This window comes from Neodiprion virginianus, chromosome 3 (genome assembly GCF_021901495.1).
Source record: "Neodiprion virginianus isolate iyNeoVirg1 chromosome 3, iyNeoVirg1.1, whole genome shotgun sequence".
NCBI classification, from domain to species: domain Eukaryota; kingdom Metazoa; phylum Arthropoda; class Insecta; order Hymenoptera; family Diprionidae; genus Neodiprion; species Neodiprion virginianus.
This window is the reverse complement of record NC_060879.1, coordinates 28,925,912-28,938,498: the sequence shown is the minus strand read 5'-3', so window position 1 is coordinate 28,938,498 and position 12,587 is coordinate 28,925,912. Positions and strand designations below refer to the sequence as shown.

Genomic DNA, 12,587 nt, shown 5'->3' with positions numbered 1-12,587 from the left:
GTGAGCAGCCGTGCACCCTATCAAGATTATACTTCGCATCGCGAACCCGCTTTTTAACAGCTCGGTGGCGAAATGAAACCTTCCTTCGATTCGGGGTCGCGAATGATTGTCGTATACCGTAGGCTGATTTTTTCATCGAGTTAAGAAATCTGTATTTACAACGCTGCTACCGTGACGACGAGTTTTGAAAAAATGTCTCTTTTCATTCCTCCGCGTCGCACGTGTTTCAGCTTTTCAGGAGTATAAAATCACTCCCTGCACCCATATATCTTCTCCCGTATCACTATCCCAAGTTGAGTATACACATATATATATATATATATATACACGTAGTATATACGTGTAGATAACGATGGAATGAAAAAAGGACTCATGAATATTTATACGCAATAACAATGATCGTGCTTTTCTTGCAGCCTCTGGTGCTTACGGCACCGCATCCCCTTCTTATTAGGAGGGTGATGAATTATCAATCAAATGATCGAGTAGCCGCGGAGCTCTAACGTCGGCCAACAGGGCTCACGGATTCGGAAGATGGATATATTTGAAAATATCTGGAGGGTCGATCCGTCGAAACTATGTAGGTATCCTTGGATACCCAACGTCGATCGTCGAGACATCAAAGCGTACACTCGGTCCCAATGGTTCCCCTTTATATCCCGGCGAGCCCGTATATCCCGGACACATACATACACATATATACAACTCCATATATATGTATACATACATACGTACGTATGTAGGGATCATGTACAAGGGCATATGTATACGTGTGTATACATAGAGAAAGAGAAGTAAGTGAGGAAATGAGAGGTCCGAGGGGAGGAGAACGGGGAATATCTCGCTAGCCTCGAGCAGTTGGCCGTCCTTCCATTATATTGCTTCGGACCCCCGAACGGCGAATACGTAAATTTAAGGGAACCGCACGTGAGCAAGATCTAAAAGGGTCCGGCGCCGTTGATCCCTGACGTTTTAAAGGACCAAACTGAAATAAGACTGGTTCGCCGAGGGAGGAAAGGACCGCGTTAAAGAGCAGTTCGCAACGGCCGAGGGGAGAGATAAGCTCTTCCGCCAATCCAGCAACCTTTTCTCTTTATTTGGCTTTTTTATGAGGTGACGCTGACACGATAAATACTTAATGCCACGGTGTCGTTGGCAGGTGGGTAGGTAGGTACCTTTATGTGTATGTTAACTTGCCACCGCACGGAGAAGCGCGCTCTAGATCCGAGTGAAACGCGCCAGGCACTAACGACACTAACTCTATCGCTTTCCATCGATTAGAGCTGAGTACCCTCAACAAGAAAGTTGGCAGCAACACTCGAGCGACTGCTTTATACCTATGTATATAATACATAATGTGCATGCCTGTATATTTAGTGCAAAGTTGCTCTTCTTACTGCCGCAGCTGTATTAGATTACAAAACACACGAAACCCTGTTTCGGCCGAATGAAACCATCGCCGTTAACAAAAGGAAAACAACTCGTTTGCAGGCGTGTCTTCCAGCATGTACGTATAGCTGTGTCGAATCTCGGGGAAACCCTTCGGGCCGAAGGCCTTCGTTTCTCTACGAGGCCGAGAGACGAGAGACGATCCCATATTCGGAGTTTAATTACAGAAACAACCGCAGTTGGCAAATCGCTTTCTAGCCCGGTGAAAAAATAATTAACCAACAAGATACACTGGCACGCGTGACCAACGTTGGGCACATACCTTAATGTAGGCCCACCATCGTGTTTCTTGGGGTGCTTTGCCTCGCCTCGCACGCAGACACGTGCCGATTCACTTGGATGGTCTGGATGTTGTACGAACTACGATTACGCGCCCTGAATTTTACATGACTGGAGGATACGTTGCTTGAACTGTAAATTCTATGTAAGGAACTCCGTGCGCAAACGAACTAGCTCGGTTAAAATTTGAAAAAAAAAAAAAAACTGCAAATTAGCGTCAAGAGGCGGTAGAGTTTCTTTACGCGTGACATGGTAATTTACGTTCGGGTCGACGGTTTATTCGATCAATTTGAAATTCCTTGTTCACGCGGAGAGAAGAAAATGAGCAGATTTTACTGAAAATTGCAGGAAAGAAGAGACGCATCAAGGTTTTGGGTAAGAAATACCCATGTCAACTATATTTTTTACGATAAATATAGCAGATCTTACTCTACCCAAATTCGTTTTCACTGTTTCTAGGGTGAATTATACATTTTACGAAGTATATTTCACCTAAGAACCTGACGTGTACCTCTTTGCCTGCAGTGTTGAGTAAAATCTGCTCTTTTATTCAGTGTGCGGAGAATGTATATTTGTCACGGATATTCAAGGCGAAGAATTAACAATGAATACAATGTGTTTTTTTATCTTATAATTATGTAAAGTTCCTCAAAGTCACTCGCAACAAATACATTCGTACAACTGAAGCGTTTTGACGAAGCGGATGATAGTTTAAGGTTTGAATTTCATAGTTGGCGATTGAAGATTTTCAATATGCGCCACTACGTATTATTGCCTCATACGTGAGTTGGTATATAAACGCGTCTTCTGCGAGATCTTTATTTTTATTTTAGTAGCATGTATCCATGATCGGTGCAAGTACGCTTGACTGGACCGGTATAGAAACTCAGTTGCCTATGACATTGATCATTGTGAGACATCGAATCGCGAGGAATAAGAGGTAAATACACGGTAAGCTTTGTTATATTCACTTTCTTGACGGTGAATTCTCGTCGGAAAGAAGGGAAATCGTATCGAACCGATAAAAGTCATTCGAAAATCCAGCCAGCAAAGCGTTTCGAGATAATAAAACGTCGAGCAGTTTACCTTCGGCATTGCAGTTTTCTGTTTACTTCGCGCTGGTTAAATCATTCCCGAGTACAATACATACACGTGTGCTGTTTACAGTGTGAGATCGGATATTCAAAATTTTCTAAACGTCCGTTGGTTTACTGCATTTTTTCATTTTCACTCAATTACCGTAAAAGCTGAACATGGTAAGTACTGCAGTTCTACGGGAAGATCAGAGGTGAAATAATTAGATCCGGGGGTCTAACGACGTTAATAGCCTACAGCTCATAACTCCCGGGCGGATATATAATCGATACAAGAGTAAGCACTGCTAATGTCGCTATATCCGCTGGACCAGATACGAGGTTAAACCACCGACGAGTTGCCTCGGGCACCGCCCCTATCAATATACACGAACCGGCATGTCCGTCAGCATTGTAAAAGTTTAATTACCGGTATGACAACTGCTCCATTAAAATATCCAAACATATCGAGCACGTGAATATGCGATCTATCTCTTCATGTTGATAATATTGCATCATTTTCAATACTGGCGATTTCACGGTATTATACCTATAATTCAGCACACAGTATCTTTTTCATCGCTGCAAATCGCTCTGCGATTATGCAATTTGTATGTATTGAAATGCTACGCTCCGCTTTGATTTAACGTTATCGGCTTGCATTTCGTAATATTTCCCATTTGCAGACACGCGGTGTGGCTAAATTCATTAAAATAAAAACTCCCTTTGAGGAATAGTTTATACACATTCACACATACCATATATAACTGTAATATACTTAACACACATACCATATATAACTGTAATATACTTAAACTTGTGATGAAAAAATGAGTGCGATCGTGTTGTGTTGTGTATAAGATAAAATTCACGCCGATTATGGGGCAATCGGAATGTGTGCGCGATGCGTATTAGTCTGCCGTATATTTCTTACCGCGCGGAGTTATGGGATTAATTTCACACGTGCAAGGGAGCTAACGAGCGCTCATGCTGCGGAAAACGGGTACTTGGCCGTAAAAAAGCTATTTGCAACACATAAAGTAAACCGAGTGATTCGCCATGCTCACCAGCTAGCCCGGCCACATACTGGACCGCCAAGATAAATAGCTCAAGCCCCGGCACTATATCCAGCTACGACACTTAAAAAGATGCCAGTAACGTTTTATCGAAGGAACTCGAAAGAAAATTACCACGCGCTCATGCCAGCGACACTAAGTTGTCACAGCGGCGATAACGTCAGAACCAATCGCTTGAGTACCTAACCCGCGTGCAATTGGTTGGCACAATAATTCATCACATTCGGCATTCGAACAATAACTCTTGATTTCGACAGTAATTCGATATTCGATACGATGCAAACGTTTGTCAGGAATCAACAGAACCTCGCATATGCGCTTGCGATATTCATAAATTCATAATCGAAATGACGCCAACTTTATAGATACACTGAGAAATTATTACGTATAACCGGCTGAAATAAACGTTGGAAATTTTTCATTCTTAACCCAATTCACAGACAATGACGAATAGTGAATTGTTGAAATGTATCATTAATGGTACACGATATTGCGAACCGTTGACGGTAATTGAAGGAAGAATCACGATCGAGATCTTGCCAAATTTTGTTACCGTGTTAAGAATAAACTCACGGGGTACGAATGGTCAGTTTCAGAAGTGGTTACTTCCACATAGAAAGCTCACCTCGCGTAGTGTATACCTGTATAGTCCGTGTCTGGCGTAACGACCAGTTTTAAGTAACCATCAAGAATGTGTTCTAAGGAATAAAAAGCACGGCGTATACGGCTTGAAAGAGCGTAATTCAACCAAGAATAGGATTACAGTAAAAACCGGAGTCATCCTCGCAGCAGAGAAGAATAAACAGAAGGAAGAATAAGATCTGTGTAAAAGGAGGAGAAAATGTAGACCTTTAGTCTTATCTTCTATATAGTTTCCTACTACTTTATTTACTATTACTCCCATAATCTCGTCCTTATACTGCTCTGCCCAGTCGTATGTACTCGAGAAGCTATAAACTGTTACTCGTATAAACTTTTACTACCCCAAGACAATCCACATCGGCGCCCACTTCTTGGTTTCCACGTATTGCCATCTTCCTTGGTCATTGATTGCGGATTGATTCTGTCCGCATCGACTTATCCACGGATGACAGACAACTCGACGCAGCTCTGAATATCCAATATTGAAGAGTATAGTTTTGAAATACGTCAACGAGTAAGGTAAATACATCATCGAGACAATTCTTTAACCACTTTTAGATTCCGTCTATATGTACTACTTGGAATATAATATGATTCTTTTATTACTTGCGGACTTTTACAATCAATAATTTGCCTTGAGTATCAACTTTGGCTCTTGAGAGTTTACAGAAATTCGCTCTGTCTATGTTGTCGTAGAAACGTGCATTCGATAAGAAATATGGGAAATCTATGTTATATTTATGAACCGCCAACAATGATAGTATCCAATAATTAGGATATTGTAAACTGGCGATGAAAAAGTTTCCAAACTAGGTTACACGTAGAGAAGTCGTGACCGAAGAAAAGTATATCTTCAAACTCGTATATGTTTTCAAAACTTTGAAGCGGTGAAAATAACGGAAGGAAACATAAAAAGAGAGGCAGAGCAATATTGCCTCGCGGCTGGCGTTCGATGCCGAGTCTTGAAAGTACAAGGCCATACATTTAATGTACTTCACTGTCCCTCGACTAAATTCCTGCCCTTTGAGTGTTACGTTTTTATTCATGCAGAATATCGTGCCCCCTTCTCTCAACCGACACACCTACCCTACGTACGTACGTTCTACACATATCATATACGCCCAAACACGTGCGGCGTGAACGTACAATTTTACTGTAATCTCAAGGTACGCGCGTACAGCATAGATCTAAATTGTCACGAATGGATGTGCGCCTGTGTGTACCTACGGAGAAAAAGGTAAGCAAATAAATATCGCAATATGCACGTGGCTCACGTACCTCTATTTGCGGAATCCCTAGAGAAATTGAGAAGTAGCGGTGCAAGCTGCGGAACCTATCGCCTCAACCCCTGCGCTTCGCGTTCCGGTTGTGAAAACAAGATTCGTGTCACCAGTATCGTCGGGAACATCGTTCCGAAATCAAATTGTCGAATTCGCAAAGCTGGACGTCTATTTTCCAACGTACAGATGGGAACACGTTCCGTCGTCCTCCTCCATCTCGTCGACAAATTCAATTGCTTACGAATTTACATGATTGCGGGTCCGCACGCGTAAAACCAAATCACCAACGATGAATACCTGCTTATTACATGTAATAACGTTGATTCTAATGCACTTACGGGCACAGCTGACGGTCAACCTCCAGGGAGCTTAAATCTGCCAAATCGTCCTACGACTAGGTTGGATGGTCGGAGCTAACCTACGCTCGGTACACGGCTTGCCGAGAGAATTATAGTTTACCTTGAATTATTCTATAATCATTATTAATGGACCCATTCAAGAATGTGTACCTGTCCTAGATAAATGAGAATTGATGAGAGGGGAAAAGCTAATTGATTTTCTCCAAGTACCACCGTACAAGTCTCAATTACAAATCTGCGCGTTTCTGTGACGATATCTGCAAATTACGTCGGTATAGTCAGTCTGCTTTTCAAGTTATAGAGTTGCTGGAAAAAGTTGGAGGATCATGTCCGTGTATACGCGTATGTAGAAGCGAGTTGGGTAGCTGATCATGTGCCGTTATGACGATCCTGAATTCAACCTACGTACAGAGACGTACGGGCATGTTATTGAGTTCCAAAGTGCTATCGAGTGAATTCACGGCTTATATCGTTCATTAATGCCTGGCAACCAGGGCCAAGCGGTTTGTAGATTCACTCCAGCACTTTGGATTCCAATAACTTGCGGTTGGATCGGCATAATGATACATTATAGGGTTGGGAAACCAATGCACATTCAGCTTACCGATCCTCGTACGTAATGCAAGTTGAAACACGAATCTATTCGAGTTTCGAATATGTCGATAAGCGTTGTGACCACCCAGTGGAACATCATCAGCTGGTCGAGTCAGTACGTAACTTTAAGGTGGCACGAAATCATTGCACTAGCGAAGAACTAACTTCAAAGAAGTGAATGCGCCTTTGTCGTCTATGCGTTGACCAAAATCCAATTTTTACGAGCCTTTCGAGCTGCCTTACGACAGTGATTGTATAGGTACGCTGTCTTTTTGCCGTCTAGTCTATCCGATCTAAATTCTATTTGACATTTTAGAGGACATTCGCAGATATTATGGTGGACTCGACGACGACTTAAATATATCATGGAACATCTGACCTTTTTTCTCGAATTCCCGACAATTCTATCTCGACATTTTTTCCGTCGACCATATGCCGCCGTCGAACAGTCAAATAATAGTTGACACCCTGACAGGTGAGCCACCTAGGAAATGATTTTGAACAGACGCTTTACGTCGACTATACGCTACATAACTTGATCATCTGCAGGAGGGTTAACACATCGGCCTCGCCTCAAGTGTTGAGATAGTGACGAATACAGTATAAAGATTCGTATCGAGCCTGTCTCCGCGAATGCCGCATCATATGATCATATTACATTCCATACATATCATAAAACGTCTAACGAATTACATTCGTGGTCAAAAGAAACGATGGAACGGCTTATTATAGTTTTCAATACCGTATACTTATATTTATAATATATTTGAGATGTGATCATACGTGATAATAAATACTCGATACTTGAAATGAATTAGTGATACAGGAATGTGTGCGAGTTATCCAAATGCGGTGAAGTAGATTGATACTACAAAAATATGCTCCGACCACGAGGACACGGAAAATCGTATATTTATCAAGCGATTGTTCGAAAGAATTTCCGGAAATGGTCAGGCGGTTACCTGGAAAATCAAAGATTTGAAAACGAAAGGCGTTCTGAAGTGCAAGGTGAAGCAGTTTTCAAACTGCCTTCGTTACCGGAAAATTCTTGGTGTAGCATTTCGCCGAGTGATGTCGCTACTGCTTGCCGCGACAAGGTCGGTAAGGCTGGATATTTACGAGCGAGAAAATGCTCCGTGGTATTTTGCTGCAGGGTTCTTGACCAATAGGAATGCCAGTAAAGCCGGGTCAAGAACTGGGCAGCAAAGTAATACGGCAGCATTTTGCTGCCCGTGGAAATCCAGCTTAAGCAAAACCCGTTTAGCTGTGCCGTTTAGTGACCACGCCGGTAACGACCGAACGTGTTGCGGGATTAGGGTCGTTTGACAGTTGTGTTTACGAGTACAATAACCTCAACCACTATTGGCAGACAAGTGATTACAGCGGTGTTAAAGGTGCAAGCAAGATGCCGCAGTCCGATTAGGCCTTGTTATAACATTGAGAATAGCCATGTAGCATTATGAGATATAGGTTGTTCAGATATATCCGACTAATTTGTTAGGTAAAGAGAACCGAATCTTAACCTATAAAATAGCGAAAGAAATAAATAGTCAATGATAATGGTAAGCGAGATAATAGACGGATGATGAGTGAATCTGACGACACAGACGTCCTTCTGCTGATACCTCCGGATTTATTTCTGGTTCCATCGTCGGACTCCGAAGATTCAGAGTTCGGCAGACAACAGTTGGGTTACGGCCTCGGAGTGGGTGCCACCGGTGTGGTTACAGAGTTGTTCGAACAGGTTCAGTCTCTTGAAAATAGGATATCTCTGATTGAATCGAAGGACACGAGTTTGGATGCCTCGTTTTTAAATTGTTCTAGCGAAGCTCAATTCAAGGCTGGCAGCTACTCGTCGCCTTCTAAACAGAACAAGCTATCGCTCAGAAATAAGTCAGGTTCAGTAAGTCAGATTTCAAGCTTACAAAACACCCCAACTAAGCTCCGTCAAGTTTCTTCCGTTCCGACCACTCCCAGTAGCCATCATCATCATCTTCATCATCATTCGACAAATTATACTAATCATTTCTGCTGCGATATGACGTCTGTCCAGTTTGATGCTATGAATAGCAGCAACGCAACTAATGCTTTGGAGTCTCATAGTACTAACCTCATCCCTCGGAACAAACACAACAACTTAACATCGTTCTCTGAGCCATCCATCATTCAACACAGCTCCAGTTCTGACGTAAAAACCACTGGGATCCCGCATTCATTTGTCCCATCCCAACACAGGGAAACGCACACTACGACGAGTCCCAAATGTAACGAAGCCATCAACCAATGTAATCGCAACAGCAAATCTGTTGAACGCATTTCCTTTTCACTTCCTGTAGCTAACGCGAGTCTAAAACCGATTGGAAAACGGCTCCATCAACGATCTGTTAAAGAGATGGAACTTTCTGAAGTTGATGAGCTTCTCCATGAAATGGAAGCAACGGAAGCTGAACTTGCTAAACGGATTAGTAACAGAAGTTCGTATCAGCTTCGTCAGGGAGACGTGTGCCACCCGAATTCTATCAGCGAAAATGATGTTAGGTTTAAAGAAGTGAATTGGGACCAAGGATTCAATAGTGCATCCCCAGCTTGTCGCTTGGACTCTAACTCTCAATGTACTAAATTAAGTGATCCTCACCAAAATCTTCCAACAGCCGTGACAAACATCTGCATGGCTTTCGATGAGGATTCCCTACATTTAGATGCGACCGACAAGATGATAGCTGATTTCAAAACTTGGCGTTACAACTGTTGCCCAACAGTGCCACAAAAGGTTGAACAAGCTAATAATAATCATAAGGATAGTATGGCTATGTCCGAGGATTTGGAAAAACAAACTTATGCGCGGTCAAATTCTTTGTCAAATGCAAATATTGATGTAAATAAAAAAATCATTGGGTCAGATCAACCTACAATAGCCGTCAATAGTGACAATGCACATTTGCACGCATCAAATGATCGTACGAATTCAAATACTGCTGCTTCGAATTTGCATAGTGATACTTCGAAAGCTTACACGCCTGTACATTCCACACATGTAGAGTCTGGTCAAAGGCAGTTTGCACAATCTCATAGAAATTCTTATAGCACTGGTAATTTATTAAACTGCACGAATGAGGACATCCATGTTTTCCAAAATGTTGACGCAACGCACAAGATGGGTAATGATGCAGCTACAAATACAGAATTCTCAAGGTATTTCTTGTTCAGCAATACTTTGTTTATAACGATTGACTCCAATGTATATAGAATATCTATCAAGTTAGTACTTACTTGGCTCTCTTTCTTCAGAAAATCACACCGGCTGTTAACACTCTCTGACTTTTGGGAATCAGATCCAAGTAAATCTCAAGAGGATATGCTTCGGATCAAATTGGAAGAAGAAAAATTTAGAAGAGATGTATAATGCTTTTCAGTTATCAAATGGATAAGTTCAATCAAAACCAGTTCAATTTCATTAGAAGAACTAATGTAAATTTTTTTTATGTTTACAGCATTGCGAGCACTTGATTCAAGAACTTCAAAAAAGACTGCTTGAACAACAAGAAAAAGTAGCAGTAGCGGTGAGGGTAGATAATGAAAAAAACGTTGTTATAACAAGACTTCAAAATGCTTGGACCAAGTTGAAATTGAGGTGGCAAGTATTGGAAGCGGAATCAAGTGACTTACATTTAACCCTGAAAAACGTAAAAGATAAACATCGAACGGAATGTACTGAACTTCAATCCCAGATCAAACGGTACGAAGGGGAATTATCGAAAGCACTGGATCTAGCTGGTGGTTATAAAGAAAAAAGTGATACCTTGACTAAAGAAAAATTAGATTTATTAAAGAGTCATGCAGATGAGCTAGAAAATTATAAATCTTTGGTACAAGAAGTTGAGAATAGGTACAGTCAACTAAAAGATGAATACAACAAAGTACTAGATCACAACCAACAACTTGGAGTGGCACTGAAAAATACTCAGCAAGAAGTGAATAAAGAGAGACTTCGAGGCGGTGAAGTAAGAGAAGAAATGGGTGTAATTCATAAAGCTCTTGACGCCTGTGAAGCGGAGCTGATCGTTCTTCGGCAAGAAAAGGAAAATCTTCAGCTAAAATTGAAAGAAGAAACGAATAGAAATCATATTTTGGAACAAAATAAGTCTACCCTTCTTACAGCCATAGATGAAGCAAAAATGGCAGAGGTATTTATGCTGAAATTTATGATATGGAATCCTTTGTCTTCATAAGTTTTTTTTTATATCTAGTTCATTCCATTTCAGCCAAATAATTGCCTTACATGACTTAATTAATGAACAATGATTTCATTACATTCCAGAAAGCAGCTAACGCAGAAGCAAAGTCTATAGCTGCTCAACAAGAAAGAATAAGAATAGAATTGCGAGAGGTTTACCAGAAACAAGTCGACGAAGTAGTGAAAGCTAAGCTCCAAGAATTTCAATCACAACTTGATGCAGCCGAATCTGCGTTTCACTCTGAGTTGGAAAGTAGGCAGCGTGCAATCGCTGAATGTGCAGCTAGGAAGATCAAAACTGTTCTTGATAAGTAGGTATATGTCTGGGCTACGTGAAGAATTCACAAACAAAATCGAATCTTGTATCAGTTGATAGAATTTAGAAGTAACACGAATTAAAAATTTTCAGACATCAGCTAGAGATAAATTTATTGGAGGAAAAGCATAAAGAAGAAAAACGGCTGTATGAAATTCAATTGGCCCAGGCTATGCAACAGGTTTCAATGCTGAATACTAAGTTGAATTCTCAACACGCCAACAAGACTCAACTTGCCGAGCAATTGCACTCAGTCATGCAAAGGCAATGGCAGCAAGCACTGCAAATTATATCAGGTATATTTTTAGCGTTCATACTCATTACATTGTGGAAAAATTGTACAAAACATTTTCAAATTCTTTTATTACCATAGCCACATTTGCATAGATTGAAATTGCTGCTTTAAAAAATGTTTCATTTATACTATAAGAGGGTATGAAACGGATCATTTTCAGGTGGTAATATGGATAATCTAACTCCCATACAACGTATTCATGCTGAAAAGTTTTTTGAAAATAAACATCCAATGAAATCAGAATCCAGCCCGAATATCGGGAGCAGTATTATGGAGCCTATGCGACTGGAGTCACATTCCATGCCCGTGATTGATGGGCGAGGCTTCCTTTCTGCCCGTTTAACTGAAGAAAGAGATGGACACTCGAAATCAAACACTTTAACTGATAATACTCCATTAACAAGTCGCAGAGATCAGCCAAAAGATGATCTTCGTAGATATATCAAAATGGTATGCAGCAATTAATTTTAATGCAATGGATCTTCGGATCTTATTCATACAAATGATCTTGCGTGGTGCATAATTATGCCGTTGCAATATTTCCACAGATATTGGATATGCAACAGCCAAAGTCAAACTTTGTGCAAGCACCGTGTTCTGAGTCACGCCAAAGTCCAACTCCGATTTGCAGAGAAGTCCCTAGAAAGCATTACACGAAGAAAGAACAGAGTTTTCTCAGTGAAGATAGCAGTGTGGTTTGGCAACCAAGTTCCGAGGCAAGTTATTCGCGCCAATGAAAACATTCTGCGAATTTCACATTTGTTGTTAAAATAACGAATTTGCAAGATAATATTGCCAGGATATGCAATACATGAGGAGCAATTCCGAATTCATGATCTATACGTGAAAAACAATGCGAAGATGCGAAAAGCAAATATTTTTCCAGTAACGTGCGCGGCCAACTAAAACAACATTGTGTCAAAGTAGTTTTCTACCTAGCCACAAGCCCAATCAGGCATCATTACGGGTTGCATCCTGTACATTGAACCA

General features: G+C 41.1%; 1 protein-coding gene across 3 annotated transcripts in view; it reads left to right on the top strand.

The window, feature by feature from the left end:
- LOC124299737 (serine/threonine-protein kinase dst2-like) overlaps window positions 1–12,587 on the top strand; it is a 77,938-nt gene that overhangs the window by 64,025 nt on the left and 1,326 nt on the right. For 2 of the 3 annotated variants that reach the window (XR_006907055.1, XM_046753051.1), the window contains exons 6-12: window positions 9,089–9,944; window positions 10,041–10,149; window positions 10,244–10,936; window positions 11,071–11,297; window positions 11,396–11,598; window positions 11,758–12,047; window positions 12,146–12,313. Coding sequence is in view for 2 of the 3 variants with exons in the window: in XM_046753051.1 (XP_046609007.1) it covers window positions 9,089–9,944; window positions 10,041–10,149; window positions 10,244–10,936; window positions 11,071–11,297; window positions 11,396–11,598; window positions 11,758–12,047; window positions 12,146–12,313 (2,546 nt within the window). In the remaining variant the exon portion in view is untranslated. Of the gene's footprint in view, window positions 1–6,800; window positions 9,017–9,088; window positions 9,945–10,040; window positions 10,150–10,243; window positions 10,937–11,070; window positions 11,298–11,395; window positions 11,599–11,757; window positions 12,048–12,145; window positions 12,314–12,587 lie in introns of those variants that run through there. The other variant, XM_046753053.1, reaches the window with a different exon arrangement.